Source organism: Myxocyprinus asiaticus, chromosome 19 (genome assembly GCF_019703515.2).
Source record: "Myxocyprinus asiaticus isolate MX2 ecotype Aquarium Trade chromosome 19, UBuf_Myxa_2, whole genome shotgun sequence".
Classification (NCBI taxonomy): domain Eukaryota; kingdom Metazoa; phylum Chordata; class Actinopteri; order Cypriniformes; family Catostomidae; genus Myxocyprinus; species Myxocyprinus asiaticus.
In genome coordinates this window covers 26,175,927-26,201,823 of record NC_059362.1, presented here as the reverse complement: position 1 = coordinate 26,201,823, position 25,897 = coordinate 26,175,927, and the positions used below count along the sequence as shown (strand labels likewise).

The window sequence follows — 25,897 nt, the reverse complement described above, 5'->3', positions numbered from 1 at the left end:
GTTAAAAGTGTAACATTTGTGTTCTTGTACATTGTTCTGTGTTTGAGAATTAGAAAAATCTTTGCGACCATGGCTGAATTCCAATTTGCCTTTCTGTCAGCTCGAATCAGTCTGGCCATTCTCCGTTGACTTCTCTCATCAACAAGGCATTTCCATCTGCAGAACTGCAGCTCACTGGATGTTTTTTGTTTTTGGCACCATTCTGAATAAACTCTAGAGACTGTAGTGCATGAAAATCCCAGGAGATCAGCAGTTACAGAAATATTTAAACCAGCCCGTCTGACACCAAAATTCACGCCACGGTCTAAATCACTGAGATTACATTTTTCCCCATTCTGATGGTTGATGTGAACATTAACTGAAGCTCCTGTATCTGCATGATTTTATGCATTGCACTGCTGCCACACGATTGGCTGATTAGATAATAGCATGAATATGTAGGTGAACAGGTGTTCCTAATAAAGTGCTCAGTGAGTGTAGTACAACAAAAATCATGCAAGGATGCATACCTTGAAAATCCAATATAAATAATACAGAATCCAGGTACCTCTGACATACTCCTGTCAACATATTATGATTTTCACAGCACTACTGCTAACATACTATTTAGGGCGGGTAGTATTGGAAATTTGACTTCAGCCCATGTTCATCCAATCCAGAAAGCAGTCACCCACTCATACAGAATAATGAAAGAGGTACCTTTAGTGCTCTATAATGAGCTCGTAGTGTATGTCGATCTAGCCCTGATGCAATGGGGACAATCTCATTCCTCCTGCGGTCAATGTTCTCCAGCCAGAGCAGAAGACCATGACTCAACTCATGGAACTCCTGCAGAAAAGCACACAGTGTGAGTGCATGCAAGTATCTGCCAATTTGTATTTCTTTTAAAGAAAAGTATAAGGCTAGTTGTATGTTGTCTGTGTATGTACCTGGCACTGCATAAGAGCATCCTGGAGAACTGTTCTCCACTCCTTAAGTGACTTTCCCAGTCGATCCCAGCATGAGTTCATCTCTTTGAGTCTTGCTTTCAGCTCTTGGCGCTCCTCTGAATCTGACTGAAGGAGTGCAACGCTACTTAAGTTGATGGACAGTACTTTGGACTTGTGGAAATCCATGGCCTTCTGTAGCTCCTGTTTGTGTAAAAAGTTGAGCATTTGTTGTTGTTGTCCATTAAGTCACATACATCATTCCTATGCAAAGTCAGAATGCAGTAACTACACATTTTGTTAAAATTGAGTTCAGATCAAAATCAGGTCTCTTAGACTATAATCTATCCTGTGACAGATGGGTTTGGCTCAACTATGCTCAGATTCAGCGAAAACTGAGTGCCAAAATAGCAGTAACTACAAAATCCACACTAAAACCAAATTACTTGAAGCTATTTTTTCAGTATCAGTGTTTGCATGTTTTAACTTAGGGAGGATTTGTTAATGCAATCAGTTAACATAAACAATGAACAATACTTTTACAGTATTCATTAATCTTGATTAATGTTCATTTCTACATACATTAATATATTAAAACATTTTAAGAGTATTGTTCATTAAAGGGATAGTTCACACAAAAATGAAAATTCTCTCATAATTTACTCACCCTCATGCCATCCCAGATGTGTATGACTTTTCTTTCAAATGAAGATTTTTAGAAGAACATCTCAGCTCTGTAGGTCCATACAATGCAAGTGAATGGTGACCAGAATTTCAAAAACTCCAAAAAGCACATAATGGCAGCATACGTGTAATCAATACGACTCCAGTAGTTTAATCAATGTCTTCTGAAGCTTTGGGTTCAAGTTTTGGGTGAGAACAGACCAAAATATAACTCCTTTTTCACTGTACATCTTGACAGCAGTATCTTTGGCGATTATGTTTTCAAGTTCAATTACACTTCCTATAATGACATGTAGCGCATCAAGCTCTAGGAAGTATACCCGAGCTTGAAATAATGACAGTGCCTAGAGACTGCAATGACAAGATGTACAGTAAAAAAATAAGTTACATTTTGGTCTGTTCTCACCCAAAACCAACTTGACCACTTCAGAAGACATTGATTAAACCACTGGAATCTTATGGATTACTTTTATGCTGACTTTATCTCCTTTTTGGAGCTTCAAAGGTCTGGTCACCATTCACTTGCATTGTATGGACCTACAGAGCTGAGATATTCTTCTAAAAATCTTTGTTTGTGTTCAGCAGAGGAAAGAAAGCCATCCACATATGGGATGAGAGAGTAAATGATAAGATAATTTTTATTTTTGGGTGAACTATCCCTTTAACTAATGTTAATGTACAGAACCTTAAAGTAAAGTGTCACCATTATTTCTATTTATGTGTAAATAAGACAGTGTAAAACTTTTGATTCATTAGGTCTTTAGGAGATGTTCACTTTTCAGCCTTTGGACTATGTATATGTGAGTGAGAGTAAAAATAACTGGTGATATCAGATGTTCTAAGCGGTGAACTAGCAGTGTATGTGGGTCAGTGGGATGCTGTGGGTTTCCTCAGGTTTATTTCTGTTATACTGACATCCTGCCTGATAAACACAGTTACATTTAAAAGTACACAAATATCTTCATATATAAAGCACATTTACGTAATTGTAAATCAAGTAGGCAAAACAAACCTTCAGTTTTCTGATTCTCTGCTTAATAGTATTTATATCTGTACTGAGATCTCTCCCTCTCAATTCTGCTAAATCTGCCTCAGCCTGGCTGAGCCATGCATCCATGATGACCAGGTCAGAGGTCAGCTGTTGCCACAGTGCCAGGTCTTCTCTCTGTCTATGATGTGCATCAGCAGACTGGGCCTGAATCAGCTCCCAGCGCTCAATCACACCTGAAAGACACAGTGTATTGCTCAATACCCTGATTAATCTGGAATAAAATAATTCGGAAATATATCAGAGATTTTCAACTTTACAAACAAGTGGACCGAATGAAAAAAATCTTTCGGACATGCAGGGCGAACTAAAATATTTAGTCAATGAAAGTCTACTCTGTTTCCCCCTAAAATAACAAAATAAATAGATATTTTGTATAAAGAAAATTGACATTATGTCTGTGGACCCCCAGTTGAATAGGCCTGACCTATACTCTGTGGCCTGTGGCTCTGTGTCTAACCTGTGCTCTGTGTCTCTGTGTTGTCAGGGTTGCTGAGTCCTGACAGGTTGTCCTCTTCCTCCTCCAGCTCTCCCTCAGCCTTCTTCACTGCTTTCAGGCTGCCATGACAGTCATCCATTAACCGCATCTATGCAGAGAGCAAACGTGATTTTATTACATGAAAATCCACTAGTAAATCAACTGTCCATCAACTTCTCATTCCGTAGCAACATACTGTACTGCCACCTCAGACTAAAATGTCCAAATCTGTACTTACATAGCCCATGTAAGAGGTATCATGGCAACTCATAGCACCATCTGTCTGCTGTAGACTGTAACGGCCAGTGTCCATCATATTATCTAATAACCGAACTGCTTCATCTGTGGAAAATGATACATTGATTAATGTGGGGTGTCAAAGGACCATCTTTAAAGGGATATTCCAGGTTCAATACAAGTTAAGCAAAATCGACAGCATTTGTGGCATAATATTGATTACCAAAAAAAAAAATATTTTGACTTGGCCCTCCTTTTCTTTAAAAAAAAAGCAAAAATCTGGGTTCCAGTGAGACACTTAACATGGCAGTGAATGGAGCCAATCCGTAAATGTTAAATACTCACTGTTTAAAAAGAATGGTCACAAGACATAAAAAATATGTGAGTAAACATGATTTTAGTTTGATAAAATCACTTACTAACCTTTTCTGTATAAAGTTATAGCCAATTTTACAACTTGATGATGTAGTCAACAAGCCTTAAAACCCTAAAAAGACTGTAAAAATTATGATTTAAACAACTTCACAGCTCAAATAATACACACGTTTTAACAGAAGAATTATTGCAAGTGCTTTTCCATTGTAAGCGCATCACTGTAACCTCGATTTTTGCTTTTGTTTTTAAAGAAAACTAGGAATGAGTCAAAATTTAATTTTGTGGTAATCAATATTATGCCACAAATGCTGTTGAGTAAACAACTTTTATTGAACCTGGAATATTCCTTTAAAATTAGTGTGCTAAGGATTATTTTGAAATGCAGTTAATAATATCTTCATATTGTGAGCATATTATTTAATAAGATGTTTTATTCATGTTATTCACTGAATGTGAAATATTAATTTTATACACAGAACCTAACTACCAGTCAAAAGGTTAAAAATACCTACTCATTCTTTATTTCTATTTTCACTTTTTATTTTCATTTAGAATGAGAAATGGTAGAATGGAATTTATGTAGTCTCCAAAAAATGTCAAACAAACCAAAACTATCTCATATTTTAGCTTCTTCGAAGCAGACACCATTTGCCTTTTAATTACAGCCTACAGAATAAAATCCTGAGACCATTTTGTTTTTCCAAACTTTTGACTGGTAGTGTATCTTCAGTTACAACAAAATGAAAAATGAAAGAAAACATCAAAATAAGTGAATAACGGATGACAATGTTGATTTTTACATGCTGGATTGAATGGGCATATGTAAAACTGTTCCATGCAGTGGCCCTATCCATACATGTGGTTCCAACTTCAGAGCAACATAACCTAACAAAGATTATTTTTTTCAGCAGTGACATTACCCTATTATGATGCTGCAATGAGAGAAACCTGGTATTCCTTTGGCAAACAGTGTCCAAAAACATGTATGCAATTGTTTAGTTTGGGTATTGTGGCAAGCTTGGAATACTGACATGCCTTTGTTTAGAGTTCATGGAATGTAATTTGAAAAGGAAACTTCAGCATGCAGTGTGGTTTAGCATTAATTTAGCATGCCACAGCTTATTGCCTACCAGAGGAGGACCTCAATGTGTTTTCTGTTAGTTTTATATAAGCCTCAGGGCTCTCAGGAATCACTACGTCTGTGAAAAAAAAAAAAAGATACACAACATAGATATACCAACAGTTTATAGAGAAGACCTGCTAAAAGTGGTTGACACTCAGCTGGGGCATTATTTATTGCACTTAAAATGCGCCATCTCATGAACATCCCTCTATGGCATCCTTCAAGACAAGCAAACCCACCTGTAAGTGCTGCCGTAGCGATGCACAGTAACTCTTCATCCTCATCTTTGTTTTGTTCCCCCTGCTCCACAGACATGGTATGGCCCATGGGGTCAAGGTCATAGTCATGGTCCCATTCCAGTGGGATAGAGTCAACGCTAGCAGGGGTGTTGCGGCCAGAGCCGTTTGTGCGAGCAGAAGCTGTGGTACCTGAGGGTGGTCTGCTCGATGACCGGGGCATGGAACCATCCTCACCCCACTGAAGGTCTGAGAGGTCACTAGTCTCAAATTCATGATCTGAGCCTTCACACTCATCATCGGCCAGCTGGGACACAAAAGGAAATGTTAGGGACTGATAGTCTACTGATACTGATAGTAACTACTCACTTTCATAAAAAAAAAAAGACATAATAAAAAATGGATGGATTTCATGGGTTGTTAAATAAAAGTTCAGTATAACAAAACTGTAAAGTAAAAAGTGAGCCAAAAGTGTAATTTTATGAATTAGCTGTATTTATGTGTATCTGACCGGCAAGCGTGTGAGTTTCCTGTAATAGCGCTCCACCCGGCCAAACACCTCTCTACAGTATCTCTGCAGCTCCTCCAGCTCCTCCTCTATGAGAGCAGCATCCAGAGGCTCACTCTTCTCCATCAGCACCTCCCCCTGCCCAAACACACTCTCCATCTTCCCCATGTTCAGACTGATCTCCTGCTGGAACGCCTGGAACACACATCATGTACACAATATGACCCCCTGCTACATACTGTATGATACTTATTGTTGCATTTTAAGCCTGGCATACAATAACTTGCATGCTGTACCAAACTTTCTTATGATGCTTACATTGCAAAGCCATTTAAATTATCATTACTGATGTACAGAGACATATACTTTAAATAAGTGGTTCTCAACTTGTTTTGTTTTCGGACCCAGATTTTACATGGGACATCAAGTGGCGACCTAACGTAGTAAAAAACTTAATCTGTCTTTAATGTAGCCTGGGTCGCATTTTCATGTATCTTTTTTTTCATAGTTTTGTTCATGGTTTTCAAGTCTAAGGGCAAGCATCAAATAACATTATTTTTGTTGTTAATGTCAACAACAAATGACACAGGAAGCTTTCTCTAAAAAATAATTTTGATTTTAGCCCTCAAGGTTGCGGAGATATGAGCAAAAATGTAAAGATGCTTATTATAGTGCCACCTATAGTCGGATGGGTGTGCGTGTATGCGCCTGAGTAGCGGTTGGGATTTGGGACCATCCTGTCAAGTTTGGTGTCTCTAGGACTTGTGGTCTGTGCTGCCTATTCGCTTTTAGGGCAGAAAAAGAATAATAATAATAATAATAATAATAATAATAATAATAATAATAATAATAAATATAGCCGCAAGCGGCAATTATCGGGGGCCAAGCACATATGGAAAAATGACAAAAATAATCTGATTTGACAGGAAAGATCCTGTGGAACTCTAACCCTAACTCAAACCCTAACCGCCTTCAGTGGGCTGACGGCATATTCACTGTTGTCTTACAAAGTCATTCATTTTTCACTGTAGGTCAGTTTAATATTTAAACCACCTCAGCTGCAAGTTTAAAGTTAATCCATAACTGAGATTTAAATTTGAGTAATGGAGCAACAGGATTTAATCTAAATTTGAAATTAATCCTGGTTGTTGCAACCCAACCTTAGTCTACCTTTAATTACTCTTTGAAGACCCTTTGAATGATTTATAGTTATGTGGCACCCTCTGGCGAACAAACAGTACTGCTTTATATGTTTATGAAGGCCATAAATACAGTTGCTAAATTAGGTATTTCTTATGTTACAGCCATGCCAAATTGATGACGTTTTGCATGTTACCTCTGTTAAGTTTTGTTAAGTTTAAAATATGTGCTCACAAGATATGAGTTAATTAGTCATAATAGGACATACCCAAATACCTATCAGCTAATAACTTCTGAAAGATTTACCATATCAAAATTATTTTGATAAATTTTTGTCAGGAATGTCTGTAGATAATGTATACCAAGTTTCATACGAATCGGGCAAACAGCCTAGGACGTGTTCGAAAAAGTACGTTTTTCGAAAAAATTCAAATGGTAGAAAAAAGTTTTTTGCAGAAGTGGAAATTCATGTGACCACATGATTTGGAGGCACTGATGGATTCACAGAAATAAAAAATACAAAATATTCTTATCCTATACGGTTCTGGAATTCAACTGCTTTGAACACAGTTGCACAATTAGGATTTCCTTAAGTTATAGTGCCCCCTAGCATCAAAAATAAGCAAAACTCAGCATGTTACCTCAGAGTGTTTTCTTGTCTATGTGTACAAAGTTTTGTTAAGTTTGAAAATTGTGCTCACAAGACACAGGCTAATTAGTCATTATAGGCCACACCCCAAAACATATTTGCTTATATCTTCAGAATGATACGACATATCAGAATACTTTTGATAACTTTTTGTCAGGAGGGTCTGTAAAGTATGTAATCACAGTTTTTTAGTTGTAGCGCCCCTTAGGGTTGGAACTGTACGAAACTGCTGACACCTTCTAACCGTCCTGTTGACTATGTGCATCGAGTTTGGTTATGTTTGGAATTTGCGTTGAGTAGATATTGATCAATTAGTCAAATCACGTTAAACCGAAGGTATTGTATCATTAATATCTTCAGAACGATTTGACGTATCAAAATTCATTTGATAACTTTTGTCAGGGGCGTCTGTAGATGATGTATACCAATTTTTGTGGTGATTGGACTAACGGTCTAGGAGGAGTTAGAAAAAGTAGTTTTTTCAAAAATTCTAAATGGTGGAAACAAATTATAGACAGAGATATAAAGAGATATTTTGGGCTGGAATCAGAGGATAAAAATATTTTGATTCTAGCCCTTACGATTGCAGAGATATGAGCCAAAACATAAAAGTGTTTACTATAGCGCATCAGATGGGTGTGCGTTAGTTCGCCTGAGTAGTGGGGGGGATTTGGGACCATCCTGCCAAGTTTGGTGTCTCCATGACTTACGGTCTCTTGATGCCCAGACACTTTTAGGGCAGAAAAAAAAAGAAGAAAAAGAAGAAAATCAGTACATATACAATAGGGTCCCAGCAGCTTCGCTGCTTGGCCCCCTAATAAGAAAATCCTAATGGATACAATAGGGTTCCAGCACCTTCAGTGCTTGGCCCCCTAATTATAGTATTTGTCATGAAAAATAGTAGCCTAAACACGTTTAGAAACTTTAACTACAGCCATTTTTGCAATACAAATTAGGTCTAATAGATCCTACTTAACAGATGGTCTGCGGTGCGATATCGAGGGAAGCCTGGCTCAGATCGCACTGCAAAAATATTGCGTTGCAGATGAGAAGCATATTTAACGCGTTTAAAGCACAGAATGCTAGATTGTCATTACATTTGCCTCGCTGGCCCGTATTTTAGCCTGAGCGGCCGCCTAACAGTTTTCAATGAAGGTGAGACCATGGCATTGTTCTTTCCCTGTCCGAATGACCCACCAGTTGAGAAACACTGCTTTAAATTACATTGGAGTTGTTCTTAATATATTTTAATGTGGGAGGGGCAATGAAACATTTCAAAGTTCTTTTAGATTTGGTTGAAGTCAAGTTAATATTGTATTTTTGATGAACACATACAGTATATACATTTTTCAGAAAAAATAAATTTTCAATCAAACAATATTTGGCAATGTCCATTTTCCAGCAAACAATATTTGGCAGACTCCTTGCATTACCGCATGAATACCCCTGCTATTACAATTCCCACCAAAAAGACACACACCCAAACGGTCCTTACCTTTAGTTGTTTGATCTTAGCCTGAACGTCACACTCTGAGAAATGCTCGATGTTGGTGAGCTGCAGGTCCATCTCAGTCAGCCACACCAGAATACCATCTCTGGCTGTCTCAAACTCTTCTCGCTGACCAATGAAATGCTGCAGGAGTAAAGAGGAACAGGATGATTCATCAAACTGCCCTTCTTTGAGGCTTAGGTTCAATGTCAATAGTGATTGTTAGAGAGGTTTTGAATATAATTAAAAAGTGTTGACAAAGTATAACATAATACTCTCAAAACATTACCTTAAGCCTACGCAAGATGGCAGCAACTCTCCTCTGTAGTATGTCCCACCGTCGGTTTCCATCATGCACCATTTGGCGTAGGCGGCAGGATGAGTCTGTGCGGTTCTCACGGGCTAGCCGTCGATACTGCTTATTGATCAGCTCCAGCTGTGTCAGACACTCCTGCACCTGTCTTTGAAATGCCTGCAATACAGAAATATATGTAGTATTTCAATACAATCTGTACATCATATGGTAATTTTTGTTTGTGACTCCTGTAGCAACTATTAGCTACAGGATATGTCCTTAATTTCACAGGGGACTATACTGTGTTAACAAAGTCAAAGATTTACAAACAAATGAGTAAAACTGGAATTACTTGCTCCTCTTTGCAAGTCAGTCATTGCTAGCCAATTTTACTCTTTTAGCATTGGTTTAAATAATCAATGACAGTTTTGGATACTGTAAAAGACTAGTACACTTTGAGAGTTAGGCTGAAGTGTGCTGTTTTGTTTCCTAAACTGTCGCCACTGGATTACAACAGTGAGGCACGTGTGGGAGCTACCCCACTAACCCAGTCTCAGGAATGTGAATGTGCAAATATCTGACTCATGGGACAAACTGGGACTGGCTAGTGACAGAAACACTATCTCTTCTCAACCCCATTGACTCTCTCTGTGGATCTCCGATTACCTCAAACATCTTAAGTTCCTCTTTAGCAATGGTGTACAGCACTCCTGAGGAGTTGGGCAGAGCTGCTGTCCTCTCTGAGACTTTGAGCCACTCCTCGAAACGAGAGTAATCATCCAGAAACTTCTGCCAGAGTCTCCAAGTCTCCTCAATTCTGCAAAGACAAAAGTTTACAAAGTGGATTTACCAAGAAATACTTCAAAATGACAGCTGTTTAAGAGTTCATCATGTGCTGAACTCAACATGCATTATGATGAGACAACAGGCATGACATGTGCTCCAACAACTGTTTCACTGGTGGCCCAACATAACATCAACAATCCTAACACAATTACAACCTCCAGCCCATGAATGATCTCATGTTTACAGAATGCTTTCATTCATTTTTTATTCTTTAAATATGTTTGCTCATATTTTTACACAGAAACAAATGTGTACATTCTCCATTGAATACTACACTGAGTTTACTTCACTCACTTTAGCCTCCTCTCCATGGCGACGGCACAGATGTTTCTCCAGCGGCGGTCCAGGCCGCGTGTGGCCTGTTGGATGGATTCACACTCTGTCTCAGTGGCACAGGCATCACAGTCATGTAGCAACACCTCACAAAGGTTCAGCACTGATGCCACACCTGTGCTGTGCTTCTCGATGTCCCTCTGCAGATCCTGCACATAAACAAATATTACTTTGCTTTAAAAATCTGCCTCGTCGTGTCCTAACTAGGCATGATCTTATTCTGGTAGAAACTCACAGTCAAAAAGTCTCAGAGAATATAAGAATTAATGCTAATAAACAGAAAGAGTTTCAGTTTATTATAATTTTCCTTTGGCGCAAGCCCTGACTGTTCAATGCTGAGATTCTCACTTAAACCGTCAGATCCGCTGGAATACAATGACGGTGGAGGAGAGGACCATACCCCTTACAGCAGGACAGGACCTTAACTGGTGGGGGTGAAAACAAACTGCGGCATAAAGAAGCAACGAAGGACAGCTGTGCGGTGCTTATAAAGCATAGGCTGGATTATAATTGGATGAGATGCCTGAATTGAATGAATGACGTAATGCTTCCTGATTGAACTATCGCTTAGGCTTCAATTTCCAGTAACAAGCAATTTGTCTGTCCACAATAAACGTGAAACTGCAGCACAACGCCACACAATCACAGCTAATCAGAAGATATTGATGTTTGATGTACAGTTATGAGGAGTAAGATTTTGAACCAGTTACGTTTCACAGAAGGCAGGGCTACCCAGCACAATGCTGGATGGATACTGTGTCACCCATACATCTGTACCAAGCTTCTGCAAACTACAGGACATCTGACATTTTGAAAATCAGAGACTGAAACATTTCATTGAGAAGTGCTTACCATTTTGTTACATTTAACTAGAGGCCAACCGATAGTGGATTTTGCTGATAACGATAAGGTGGTGGGAAAGGTCAATAACCGATTAATCGGGCAATAGTTTTAAAAATCAATTTATAGTATGTAAAAAAATGTTTTTTAAGTATAAACAAGCCCGAAACACACCAGAGACTGTTATTTTCAAATGACGAAATGATAAGAAAAACTATCGGCATCTATGTGTATACCAATAGTTCTAAAAAGCAACTATCGGCACCGATTAATTGGTAAAACCGATATATCGTTCCACCACTACTTTAAACCTACTATACCCACCACAATAGTTTTGGTGGCATCATCAGGTCCAGATTAAAAACAATTATATTTCCTTTTAAATTCATTTGATTGTAATGATAACTGGCCTCTGATGCAGAGAGAAGACGAAGTGAGCTGGCGATAGCTGGGTAAAGTGAGGATAAGTGCTCGTGCTGAAACAGCAAGTCCAATTTTATTTTGTCCACAGTTTGTCTGAAGAGTCTTCGGCTGGGTTTTTTAAACTCTCATTTTGCTTGGTGAGATTTAACCAGTCTATAATATCTACCAGGGAATGTGTGTGTGTCTCTTATATCTCAGGCAAAATGACCAAATAGGTGATACATGTATTGAACTTCCATAAGAAATACTACTGTATGTTAACATACCATATGTGATCATATATGAATGTTTCTATCTTTTCTGTATGTATATTACCTGCTGCTGGTTTAGTTTTCTTTGGATCTCGTGCGAGTCAGAGGTCTCATAGACAATGGGTCGTGAGAGCTCAGTCTCAATTTGAGCCAGCCAGGAGCGCAGACTGCTCATGTTCTTATCCAGCTGCTGCACAGCCACCAGTGTCTCCCGCAGCTTCTTTACCCTATAGATCACAGAAACAGAGAGGCAGACAGATGGAAAGACAGGGGTAGAGTGAAGAGACTGTTTTAAAGGAATATTTCACCCAAAAATGAAAAGTCAGTCAATATTTACTACATCATGAAGGCATACGATAGCTTTGTGTGAGGAACACCGTTGACATATGATGTTTGGTCACAAAACATGCATGAAAACATAGTGTCAAAATGCATATGGGGTATACCGCCAATCATTATTTTTAGTTAAAGTACTAAATCTACTACATGCTAAATGTAAACATATTATTTACTAGTATATACTGTTGGGCCTCATGTATTCAGATAGAAGACAAAGGCAGGCCTAACAGTCATAAAAAACATTCCTCAAGCCCCCTCCTTCTAAGTTATAAATCTTACTGATAAAATCGCGCCAAAATCAAACAAAGGGAGTCCTAAACAGACTACAGATCCATGAAGCCTTGCCCACTAAAGGATCGAGCACTCAACTCCTATTGGATGAGGCACACAACAGAACGTCCCTCGAACATGACATCATCCGGACTTCAAATAATTCTGAAATGCTTCCAAAGTTGCTTCCGGCTACTTCGTTCACCGAATACGGACGTAGCTTTTTGCTGCTCTCCGGTGTAACCTCGTGGCATAAGGAAGTAATGTCCGACTTGAAACTGTAGCCATACAATCTCCATCTCGCTGGACGAGTTGAGATTACTCTGTGTTCAACCAAACACTCTAACGGATCCGAAGGAGACCGCCGAGCAATTCGCATCTTCATCCGTTGGCCTACAGAAGTGAAGAGATTAAAGATTTCTCTTCCATCTTCAATCAAGTCGACATTTCTGAGTTCTCCGCCAGCCCGCCGAGAATCAACAGCCGTACCGCCCTCTGAGAATCAACAGCCGTACCGGCCGCCGACAGCGCGAGGAAACGGCTCTAGTCATCACACGAGCCTCAAGAAACCAGGTCAAAGTTAAAGGACGGAGGAAAACACATTCTACCTGTGTCCTCATGCGATTCAAGTAAGAGGTTTACGTCTGGGCAGAGATAGAATATTATAGCGTGTTATTCCTGTGTTTCAAGGTTTTTTGCTTGTACAGTTTACGGACCGCCATGTCCGCTAATTATTAATACTCAGGGTATTAATTATCACGAATTTGTTTTGCTGTATTGTAGTCCAACCAAATTGGACTGTTGTGCATTTTCGCCATCGCGGGTGAGACAGCAACTGAGTTCATCCATTAAAGAGTCAAATAACAAGGGACTTTTACGAGCCCCGCTCGTAAAACCGCGTCTCTGAGTGATGAACACGGCTGCTTCATCTCCAGCTATAGCGAAATCAGCTTTCAGGCTGTCACTTAATCATCTCTCTCTCTCTCTCTCTCTCTCTCTCTCACTAACCACACTGACACACACACACACACTGTCACACACACACCTTGTGTTATAGGATTATTTTTATTTCCATATCTAATCATATCACTGTTTAGTTTGTAGTTGTAAGTCGGAAGTTTATTGATTGCATTGTATTAATTATTAATTGATATTACTGCATAAATAAACTTTGTTTATATTACAAAGAGAAGTGTTTTGGTTTGTTTTGCATACACCTGTGTCATGCTGACGGGATGTCAGTGCTCGGATTCAAACTTTCATTCATTGTTTTTTTCATTCGAAAATCGATATTCTTCGGATGTCGATTTTCCTAAGAAAACAATCTAATATTGAGACTGTTTTAATATTCGGTTATTAGTCCCTGATTTCAGGGTGGTGCCCCGTCAATGTTAATCCTTATTAATATTCTATTGATTTTTGATAATTGATAATTATCTTTGATTGAATTAGAATGATCAATAAGCTAGTGTTAATTTTAATGTTTCATCGATGTTAACAATTGATAAGTGTTGATTTTAAAGGATTAAAAAAAAAAAAGCTAACATTGATTCTCATCAATGTTCTATTGATTTTAATAATTAATAATTATCTTTGATAATTATTAATTATTGCTAATAACCAAACTTGCTCCTAAACGTAGCACACTACATTTACTGGAGTCCTATATGAGGTTTTAATGAGTTAGATCCAATTAATTAATTTAAATATTGATTAATAACTACAGAAATAATTAATTATTTCTGATAGTAACACTGATCTAAACAACCAGTAAAGCCCTACAATACTCAAGTACAGCATATACATTGTACAATTACAATATTACAACTTAATTTGTCCCTTGTTATTTAAATAATTAACTGATACATATTATTAAATGCAATATCATGTAGAATGTTTATACAAATATAAAAACACAAGCAGACACAGAATGAACCACTGGCATCACTGCTTCCTAGAAATCCCTGAATGTGCCTAAAAATATTGAATCACATACACAATGCACTAGAACATACACTCACGCATACCAGCATTGCATGTTTCAACTGTGCCACCATTGCATATATATATCTCAAAGTAGTTTCTTATCTCAGATTAGATATAAACCAATGAGCGCTATTGCAGAGTGGACATACTTCAACATTATCAAACTCTATGTAGACATTTAGCAACAACACAGATAGGATTTTGACCTGGTTAGATATAGCCCATATGCAACCTTGGTATGTACATGTTTCATTATAGCTCTAGGCTTTAAACTACATTCCTAAATCACTGCCCACAGACACAATGAAACCTTTCAAACCACAGCAACAACAGAGAAATACAGCATGTTATGGCTTTTTATCAATTTAGCTGTGGAATTTATGGCAAACTGTGGTGTTCCAAGAAGCTGTCTGGCTCTAAAATGTACATTTAGACATTCACATATCTGAGGAAAGTCAATACAAGGTAGCGTCATTTAAAGGTGCTTCATATAAAACTTAACATTTCACTCATGTAAACTTATAAAATACATTTTAGACATTTGGCAAAAAGATCAAATAATACAGGCAACTTCCAGCACTGCAGTACATATGTGAAATGCAAATGTGAATAGTAAGTGGATAAATCTCGTCCTGCCTGTTAATATTGCAGTCACATTCTGGGAGATCTGAGTCTGTTTCTTGGCATCCTGCTATGTTATCAGTGCCCAAATCCAGCACCACTGGGCTGAGTCTTGCCAATCAAGTGTCCCAGAAAAAAGAAAAACTTCCACTCTATCTAAATTCTTTCATCTGAACTCCAAAATGTCCAGGCTTTCTTTATCCCCCCTGCTTGGTATGTAGATCATCTGAGTGTGTGTGTAAGATGCTCTCAAGTGCAGGCATGAGCAGCTGGGAGTGACAAATACTGCTGTGTCTAAAATAAGATGTCAGTCATTAGCATGTGCCGATCAGAGGACTGGAATGTGTGTGTGTGTGTGTGTGTGTGTCTGTATTTTATTTGAAAATGAATATTAAAAACTATCTGCTAAAATAGTTTGCTTTATTAAAATAGAGAACATTAAGTGAAAAACTCAGGAACTGAGTCCTGTTATTTACAGTGCAGACAGCATTACAGCATTGTAACTTTTGTTGAAAACCACTAACCAATTCCAAATTAGCATTTAGCATTGATTTTATTCATTTAAAAACCATTCATTGCAAATGTAACCATGAAAAGTTACATCTGTACAAGAGCAACATCAGTTGTACTGAAAATATTAAGAAAATTGAAAAAATTAAAAATCCAAAATATAATGAATTTGCGGTGTGTATGTGTGTGTGTGTGTGTGCGCAAGAGAGAAAGCGAGTGTATCTGTCTATTAAATATGTTTGCAGATACTTTCTTGTGTAAAAACTCCTACTGCACTTGCAAATTTAATTCAATCTAAATAAAAACCTGTCAGTCTACCAGCATTCCCTAATATTCTCTTGGAGAAAATGAGAGGAAATTACGGTCTAGATGACCACATACAGGAGGACTGCAGCTCTCTCAGTGAGCTCATGCACATTACAGAGAGGAGAATACCCTCTCATACACAGGCCACAGTGAAATTAACACCACACAAGTGAGAGGCTCTTAGCCCTGCCTGCAGTGCAGGCAATTCCTCTGTACCAGTCATATCCAGAAAAACTATGGTGTCATGATCCTGGGGCAAAATATTTCACTTCCACCCATGACCCATTAGCTTTGTTACTTTGTGTACAGGTCTCCATTATGTAAAAATCACTCTGCAAAATAACTAATTGCCAATTTGAACTCTGTGTTCTTCTAACTGTGAATTAAGATATACAACAATTTGCTATATAACTAACAGAGGACCTTAATTCCTCTCTGAAACAATTTGATTTAGGTTTTTGTTCTTAAAGGTACTGTAAAATTGTTTACTACTCCCTGAAAGTTAATAATGAAATAAGTGTCCTGAGATATCTCACCAGTCTCAGTGACAGCACTAGACTCTGTAAACAGTAAACAAAAATGCGTCCACGGGCTGTGGACAATGACACTTTCTACCTGCCAATCATTTTGCACATTCTCATAGGATTGTAGTTGAGACAAACTCTTGAGGCATATTGCCATTTTTATGCCATGTTGCTCATAACAATTGTCAGTTGAGGGTGCTATAAATTCTAGAACGGCTAAACAGCACCTTTAAGTTTAACTATGTTAAGTTTAGGTAATGTAAAACAATATTTTAAAGTACCTACAGCACAATACAGTAGGTAAAATGGGACATACAATGGTGCAGCACAACTGGTACATTTTCATGGTATGTAATTTAGATGGGAGACTCGCCTAGCTGCTATAAGGTCGAGCAGATGCTGCCAGCGCTCATTGACTTTGCAGAGTTTGTATTGAATTTCTGCAGCCTTGCTTTCATGGCTGGCCTGAGCCAGTCTCTCCCCCATTTGTTCCAGCTGATCTTTGTTCTCCTTAGCCACCAAGATCTCTTCCTGATAGTCCTGGTAAAAAAAGATTGCAAGTTTGTTGTTGAAAATTTCAAAGTTAAGGACAGATTTTTCCCATATTTTTAAAAAAACTGTATGTTTAACATACTAAGTAACATTAAGCTAATTAAATATCTAGATTGAATTATGTTTATTTTAATTGGAGTGCATGAAATAATTACTCGTCATGTGACATTGCATCTACTGCATCACCTTCTTGAGTTTCTCGATCATCTCCTCAATGCTGATGTATCCGTTCTGTGACACCTTGCTCTCCATGTGGGTGAGCCACTCACACAGCTCTTTGTTCTTCTCATTGAACACAGCCCACTCGTTCAGCCTCTCACTCACCTGCTGTCTGCGCAGGGACAGCTACAGAGATGACACAAAATTATCAATCAACACCATATGTTCAGTAAGCAATAACCCAGAGTAAGATTAAAAGAAGGACATGGTGTGCAATTAATCAACACAAAAAGGTTGGTGAGCAGAATGATAAAAAGATGATATGTGACAGGTGGACAGGTAATATCTCTAAAGTGTCAGCCATCTTCCTTTCTTCCCATGCTACTACCATTGTTAGACACATCAGGGTCCAGGGCACAATAACATTGCTAGAATTCTTTATACTAGGATGCCAAGACTAGATAAACAAGGACCCATCAAAAACTTAATTGACTGACAGACAACAAACAAGCAAGCCTCCTCCTAACACAAAGACCTAGTCCACCATACCATATAAGATATTTCAAGCACTTCTGATGGGTTTGGCATTTTGAGTGACAACTGGATAATCGCTAAATCTAAAAACCAGTAAAAACCCATTAACGGCCCAATACTCCTTAAACATCTAGGGAATTTATTAGCATTGTTGGTATTCTTCTTATCATCAGAACTATACTAGAAAGAAATAATTATATTAGATAGTAAAACATTGACAGATATCGACTGAATTTATCTTTTGTGCAATATTAATTTAATACATTCAAAATCAATGCACGCCTTGAAATCTTAACTGTATGAGGTTACCAAAACTCTATGCGGAGGCATGCAGTTGTTTACTCAGTTTGTAATGATTAAAATGAACACCTTAAAATTTACTGTCTTGTGAAATGACCGTTTTAATGGCAAACAGCTGTACACAGAGTTATGATGTAAAACAAATCTGAAGGGACAGTCCAAGCTTGTAAACAGACTGTGTGTTAGCAGCTTGACTGATGTGTGTGTGTGTGTGTGTGTGTGTGTGTGTGTGTGTGTACCTGGTGACAGGTTTCCTCCCACTGTCTCTGCAGTAATGTGAGTCTCTCCTGTAGGACTGTAAGGTCATCAGCAGTGAGGTCACAAGAGAGAGACTCTCTCAGTAAACACAGCCTGGCAACATCATCAGCCCAGCCTTCAATACTGCCCTCTAATTCCTATCACACATAGACACACACACACACAGAAGTCATAAACACGTCTGCAATAAACATTTTTAAAAAAACTCTAAAGATTTTCCTTTTGCCCCTGTAGCATAAAACAGATACATTTGCATCACTAGGAAGATTCATGCACAAACACAAAAACATAAGCAAATCTGCACCCCTGGAAAAAATAAAATTTCCCAATCAATATTGACTAAACTGGATTAGGTACTATTAGTAATTGAATTGAAAATGCCTTTTAAATTCCTTTTCTATTACCGAATTTAAAACTGAGGTAGTAAACTAATTTTGTGATGATGAACAGTATGGCAAAACAATAACATTTTAGAGGCTGTGTTAATTGTTTTGGCAGTATTGAACTTGGTTTAGAGATATCTGTCAAATCAGCTGAGAAAAATTAATTCAACAAACATATCAGGAAATAATTGGAAATAATTAGTCAAAATTTGTCTTGTCACAAAAAATGTGTTGGACTAATGAATAATGTTTTGTGGCTTGAATTTCTTTGTTGCAATAAAGTTAATTCATTTCCCTGTCATTCAAATTCAACATCCTGTGGAGCATGGCCAATTAAATTCAAATGAAATTCACTGAAAAAGAGCCAAATCTTAAATTCTACATTTTGCCCAACCCTGCTATTTGTCTTTTTTAAATGCTAGTGGACCACTTCTGATTCCATTTATGTAATGCAAAGGAATGTTGTCTGCATATATCCTTCCCTCTCTCACACATACACAAACTGAGGGACCTTGATTGCATTTGTATTGATAGTTGCTAATATTGATATCTCTGCTAGCATTCACCGTATCACGGTTTAAGTGCTAATATAGTGATGGTGTGTGATTCACAGACAACAGAACAGTCAACAACACCTCAAACACATAAATGCATAAACAATTCTTTATCTATAAATGATGAGGATGGAAAAAGCTGGCAACACTTTGCTGTTAAAAATGTACTTTTAGTTTGCTGCTGAAAAGGTACTTCATACTTATTCTGTGATTTCCCTTTAGGAAAAGTCATAGAAGCTCCACTGATAATCTATTTTATAAACTCAGCAAAAAAGAAACGTCCCCTTTTCAGGACACTGTATTTTAAAGATAATTTTGTAAAAATCCAAATAACTGTACAGATCTTTATTGTAAAGGGTTTAAACAATGTTTTTTCATGCTTGTTCAATGAACCATAAATAATTAATGAACATGCACTTATGGAACAGTCATTAAGACACTAACAGCTTACAGACAGTAGGCAATTAAGGTCACAGTTATAAAAACTTAGGACACTAAAGAGACCTTTCTACTGACTCTGAAAAACACCAAAAGAAAGATGCCCAGGGTCCCTGCTCATCTGCATGAACGTGCCTTAGGCATGCTACATGGAGGCATGAGGACTGCAGATGTGGTCAGGGCAATAAATTGCAATGTCCGTACTGTGAGACACCTAAGACAGCGCTACAGGGAGACAGGAAGGACAGATGATCGTCCTCGCAGTGGCAGACCACATGTAACAACACCTGCACAGGATCGGTACATGCGAATATTACACCTGCGGGACAGGTACAGGATGGCAACAACAACTGCCCGAGTTACACCAGGAACGAACAATCCCTCCATCAGTGCTCAGACTGTCCGCAATAGGCTGAGAGAGGCTGGACTGAGGGCTTGTAGGCCTGTTGTAAGGCAGGTCCTTACCAGACATCACCGGCAACAACATCGCCTATGGGCACAAACCCACTTTCGCTGGACCAGACAGGACTGGCAAAAAGTGCTCTTCACTGACGAGTCGTGGTTTTGTCTCACCAGGGGTGATGGTCGGACTTGCGTTTATCGTTGAAGGAATGAGCGTTACACCGAGGCCTGTACTCTGGAGCGTGGAGGGTCCATCATGGTCTGGGGCGGTGTGTCACAGCATCATTGGACTGAGCTTGTTGTCATTGCAGGCAATCTCAGTGCTGTGCGTTACAGGGAAGACATCCTCCTCCCTCATATGGTACCCTTCCTGCAGGCTCATCCTGACATGACCCTCCAGCATGACAGGAATGTCAGTGTTCTGCCATGGCCAGCGAAGAGCCTGGATCTCAATCCCATTGAGCACGTCTGGGACCTGTTGGATCAGAGGGTGAGGGCTAGGGCCATTCCTCCCAGAAATGTCCGGGAACTTGCAAGTGCCTTGGTGGAAGAGTGGGGTAACATCTCACAGCAAGAACTGGCAAATCTGGTGCAGTCCATGAGGAGGAGATGCACTGCAATACTTAATACAGCTGGGGGCCACACCAGATAATGACTGTTACTTTTGATTTTGACCCCCCCCCCCCCCTTTGTTCAGGGACACATTATTCCATTTCTGTTTGTCACAAGTCTGTGAAACTTGTTCAGTTTATGTCTTAGTTGTTGAATCTTTTTATGTTCATACAAATATTTACACATGTTAAGTTTGCTGAAAATAAAAGCAGTTGAAAGTGAGAGGACATTTCTAATTTTGGCTGAGTTTAGATCAATTCACCCACCTTCCACTGCAGAGACCTCTGCAACATCATACATGAAATATCAACTCACCTTTGTAGATAAATAATTTATCAAAGGGCAAAGGCATCACTCACACATACTACAGATAACCTACATACTATATGAAGCAAGCCAGATTATTACTAATACAGTGGTTGACAGCAGCACACTGCGGTGATAAAAATGTAACATAACTGGCTGCAAATGGAAATGAATTCAAAATCCAGGTCAGACTAAACAAATAAATTAAAGTCATTTAAATAAACTGGAATCCATCCCCTCATTAATGCCCACACACAGTCAGATGAGAGGGAAAAAATATAGATTTTGCTGGAGCAACAAGCCTCTAGGAAACAACGAGTGAGATTTTGTGTGTGTGCGTTTACCTTGCATCGGATCTGTTCTGTATGCAGCTCCTCATGGTGGTCGGGTAAAGGCACAGAGACCTTTTGCTTAAAGTCCCTCAGCTTCTCGTGTGATGCAGCAATTCCTTTCTCACACTGGTCCCAGTTCTACACCCACACACACCAGGCAGAGGAAAATATATAGTGAAATCAGGACTGCACAAGCTTCTATGCCATTCTGCAGTTGCAGCAGAACAGAGTTTCATAGAAAACACACATCACACACATAAACACTGATCTTACTGTTTCTTAGAAACCCTTAGCTAAGCAATTATTATGCTCTAATGCAACATGCCCATTTATAACACTTGAGAAACAATTCGGACAGAAATATTCAATGATGACAACATCTAGATGTGAAAGCATGGCAGGTCTAATTTTATGATAGAGAAAGTCATATGTAACCAAATCCAGCCAAGTCCTAATTTAAACATTGTCAGACCAAAGGGTCAATGTCCAAAGACATCACAGACAGAGATTATCATCCAGAGATAACACAGTTTTGTACCTTCTATCATGTTATCCAAGAAAACAGAGGGAGGTAGAGGGCAGACGGAGAGAGAGAGACAGAGGATGAAGGAAAAGGAAGCACTTTTTTTTACAATCCAAAATTGTTGTTCTGGTTGCTTCTGTGCCCCAGTGTGCTGCGCCAAAATGGAGCGGATGACTAGCTGCTCCCTGTTTTTGTAGCACAACACTGAATTTCCTACAGTACTGAAGATACTCGCCTTGCCTCCCTCACTGCCTCTTCCTCTAGTCCCCCCCACCTCCCCACACACAATCTCTCTCACTCTTGTTATGCTAGCTGGGCTCTACTTTTTCTTTACGTCAGACATAAAGTCTGTTATAGTCTTCATTTATGCAAAGCACTATCAACCAGAGATTTGTTTATAGCTTTGAAGTATTTTGGCACCAGTTTCCGTACAATATACTTTGTTTATTTGAAGAAAAAAATAAATAAATCAGATGTTTATATAAAAATATATAATATATGTATATATTATATTATTAAATACAAAAACAATGTGGATATATTTTCACAAAATTGGCATTGTGATAAATTATTTAATTCATTCAAGAAATAAAATTGTGGCACACAGCTGGACAAACAAAAAGTAGCTCAGACTGTTCGCTTAAACAAAATACCCTTATTTCACAGAACATATAAAACACCAAAACAACCTGAACTCAAAAGTTTAAATATGGACACAGACCTTAATGATCTTAAAAGTATGTTGCACTATAAAACCCCTAAAATTCAACAGGCATGTTACCCAACAGAGATACCTATTTATACACAGTCACACATAGTGGTCATACCAACTTAAACAGGAAACAGAACTGCATGGAAAAATGGCACTAACCAACCAAACACTGTAAGATGAGCTGTATTAACATTTTGAAATAATTTCTAAACTTATCAATGACATGAACTACTGAATTAAGCAATTTTAAGCTTTAAAGTTAATAAGATGAATAAGAAGTGCACCCAAAATGTGTTAAACCTTTTAGGAAATGCTGCAAACAAATAATTTGCTAAATGACATGTAATTACATATCTACAAACAGTTTATAACAATTCAATAACAAACTTCACATAACTCACCCTTAACAAAGAAAGCAGTTCTTTCTTCCTCTCGTCAAGACGGATGCTAGCGGTCCTCCAGTGTTCCTGCATGTCAGTAAGCTCAGTATGAAGCGAGGCCTCTGCCCTGGCATCTGCCCACAGGAGCAGCTGTCTCCCGGCCTCCACTGTGAGGATGTAGCTGCCCTGTTGCCGCTGAAGCACACGTTCCTTCAGCTGTGTGGACACAAGCTATTTGGTTTACTAGCAGAATGAAGCCCAGTGTGCTTTTGACTATTTGCATGTGGGTATTAATGTATTGTTTATTGCTACTTCAAAATCCCGTTTTTTTGGCTGATGCAACATACAGTGGCAAGAAAAAGTACGTGAAGCCTTTGGAATTTACAGTAATGGACCCTTTTCACACTTCTGCATTCACGAAGTGGAAGTCGTCATGGTTGGGTAAATGCAACTATGGCCACTGCCGAGGTGTATGTGTTTTCACAGTCCTTAAAAGACTGCCAGCATTAATGTTTGGAGATGTAAACTGCATCGTCCAAATGAATTCATCAACGGTTAAATCAAAACACAACAAAGGCTACAAGATGTTTTTCAAGGGTAATCTGCACAAATAAGAAGGTAAGTCGATAAAAATGAATAACTGTTGAGAGGTTGTGTGTTAAATCAGTAGGAATAGAATTATTTATTAAAGGAACGATCTACAAATATGTCACCATAAATGGCCAAAAATGCAAAAAAAAAAGAGGGTACAGTTAACAAATCTGTGAGTAGTATTTGGGGAAACAATTACCTGATGGGGGGCAACCCATGTCCTGCTCCAAACACTCTCGTGTTGGTTGTGATGTGTAATCATTCCACTGAAACCGTGACGTACAGCTCAGATTTCAAAGCGTTTCACAATTCCACCTGTGAGTCCTCATCTTGGAAATCTTGTCCACAGACAAAAGTGCTTCCTCATTTAATAACAAAGTTATCTCCTTTGCATTTAATTGCCTGAACCCACCGAGCTCATACAATGTTCAAAAACTTTTGGAAATTCATAGAAAGACACATCCGGGCCTTTTTTTAAATTGTATTTTATTTTTAGAGTTTGTGCAAATAGAAATACACCGTAGTGGCACTGGTTATTACTGTTCTTCCCGAATGCTGCCATAGTTTACCCAACTATGACGGCTTCTGCTACACGAACGTGGAAGTGTGAAAAGGGTCCATGAACAAAAGCAATCTGTTTTAACTAATAACACACAAATTATTATATTGTTCTTGTACATATTGTACAACATTACATATTGAATACATCATTCAAACATTCACAAGCTACGTTCACACAGTCAGTGTTTGGGATTGACAACCGCATTTACTAACAGGTGTGAGTCTTGAAATGTCCTGTTCATATCCATCTTATAGTAGTGGCTTTAATACTGTCTGTATGAACGAACAACCATAGTCACCACCATATTCTAACACCTGTAACCATAGTGACAGTGACTGAAGTAAATAAATAAAGATGGTGACATCCACAACACTGGCATGTCTTATCACAATAACGCCGCATTATTAAATAAACAAGTCCAAATTAGGCGCGAGTTCATTCATCAGGGGCCGGTTGCACCAGCTGTGCGTAAGTTAAAACTTAGCCTAGTTGTGGCGTAAATGGGCACTAAGTCACAATTTACGCAGTACTAAATATTTGAGCGTTGCACCATTAATCTTAGGTAGGATGTAACCCTACGTATAAACTAAATATTTACAGAAGCCTCCAACCAGGAGTAACTGATGGAATAAAAAAGCAGACTCACTTAATGACATCAATGAGCTCATGTTTTAGTTGACAGGCTTCAGTCTTTTCGACTTATATGATGATGTTGGCGATGACACTCGTTTACATTTACAGCAGAAAAAATTATGTAAAAAATGTACTACTTCAGCATGAAACCGATCTAACGGTGCACTTTCCTGTGTACGGTGTCAAGTTCAACATACGAAATAGATATTAAAATGAATAGATTTTTCCAGCCTGTTGTATTAGTATTTATTTATTGCCCCTTATTCATTTTAGATAGTTATTAAATATTGCTATATACATAGGCTAAATATACCATTAATGAAATCTTGTTTTATTACATATCATATTTCAATGGGGATATAATTTATTACATCTGACATTTATGTGAGCAAACAAGGTTTGAACATCAACCGTAACAAGATCAATCTGAAATTCACGGATTTTTAACAGTTCTGTGTTCAAATTTGAAGGCTTTTTATTGGATCAATACAGGTAAACGTCATATTATGACTACGCATTACTTTACGGAGAGCTTACGACCTACTAGTTAAGTCTTGCCTTAAGAACAGGTGGTGCAACCAAATTAAGCACTGACTTAGTTATAAACTAACTAGTAGTTACTAAGCCCTTAGTGTGAACTTTACGTCCCAACTTACGTGAGAATTTACGCACAGCTGGTGCAACCCTGCCCAGATCATAATTAGCCAACAGCGGCTTTGAATGCTTTTTAACCGGGTGCAGAGTGCAGCATTTGTCATGCAGCTCGCAATCGCGAGCAGCTTCGATGAAAGACAACGGTTGGATCTCCAGATGATATGCAGCTCATATCTCCATCTCTGTGAGTTAACGAAACCCCTCATGATTAACACGAGCCACTCGTTTACAGTGCAGCATGGCTTTCACATTATATGACGTGACAGACAACTAATTGTCCAGTGCGGTTCCATTCACAAAGCACAAGTTTGCTGAGAATGCGGTTGTGAGACCTGAAAATGTTCGGGTGTCAGTCCAGTTATAGAATGCGGTTGTCACACTCATAAATAACCGTTCTGTGTGTGAACGTAACCCTATTAAGCAATCAAAACAGATCTGACAATCGTTTTCTGCTGCTGTGTGAATGTGGCCACAGTGTAGGCTGGAAAAAGTTTATGAACCCGTAAGCAAATGACATTAGCAAAAGCTAATGAGAGTCAGGAGTTGGTAAACATGGCATCCAGTAAATGAAATGA

At 38.5% G+C, this 25,897-nt stretch overlaps 1 protein-coding gene across 1 annotated transcript in view; it reads right to left on the bottom strand.

The window, feature by feature from the left end:
• LOC127409952 (nesprin-1-like) overlaps positions 1-25,897 on the bottom strand; it is a 195,613-nt gene that overhangs the window by 4,514 nt on the left and 165,202 nt on the right. The window contains exons 124-141 of the mRNA XM_051644943.1: positions 22,904-23,098; positions 21,280-21,405; positions 18,222-18,377; positions 17,176-17,334; positions 16,811-16,977; positions 11,946-12,108; positions 10,329-10,516; positions 9,855-10,005; positions 9,183-9,365; positions 8,900-9,037; positions 5,619-5,810; positions 5,111-5,414; positions 4,879-4,947; positions 3,375-3,478; positions 3,119-3,245; positions 2,623-2,834; positions 930-1,130; positions 700-828 (exon numbers count right to left, since the gene is read on the bottom strand). Of these exons, the coding sequence (XP_051500903.1) occupies positions 700-828; positions 930-1,130; positions 2,623-2,834; positions 3,119-3,245; positions 3,375-3,478; positions 4,879-4,947; positions 5,111-5,414; positions 5,619-5,810; positions 8,900-9,037; positions 9,183-9,365; positions 9,855-10,005; positions 10,329-10,516; positions 11,946-12,108; positions 16,811-16,977; positions 17,176-17,334; positions 18,222-18,377; positions 21,280-21,405; positions 22,904-23,098 (2,964 nt within the window). The remainder of the gene's footprint in view (positions 1-699; positions 829-929; positions 1,131-2,622; positions 2,835-3,118; positions 3,246-3,374; positions 3,479-4,878; positions 4,948-5,110; positions 5,415-5,618; positions 5,811-8,899; positions 9,038-9,182; positions 9,366-9,854; positions 10,006-10,328; positions 10,517-11,945; positions 12,109-16,810; positions 16,978-17,175; positions 17,335-18,221; positions 18,378-21,279; positions 21,406-22,903; positions 23,099-25,897) is intronic.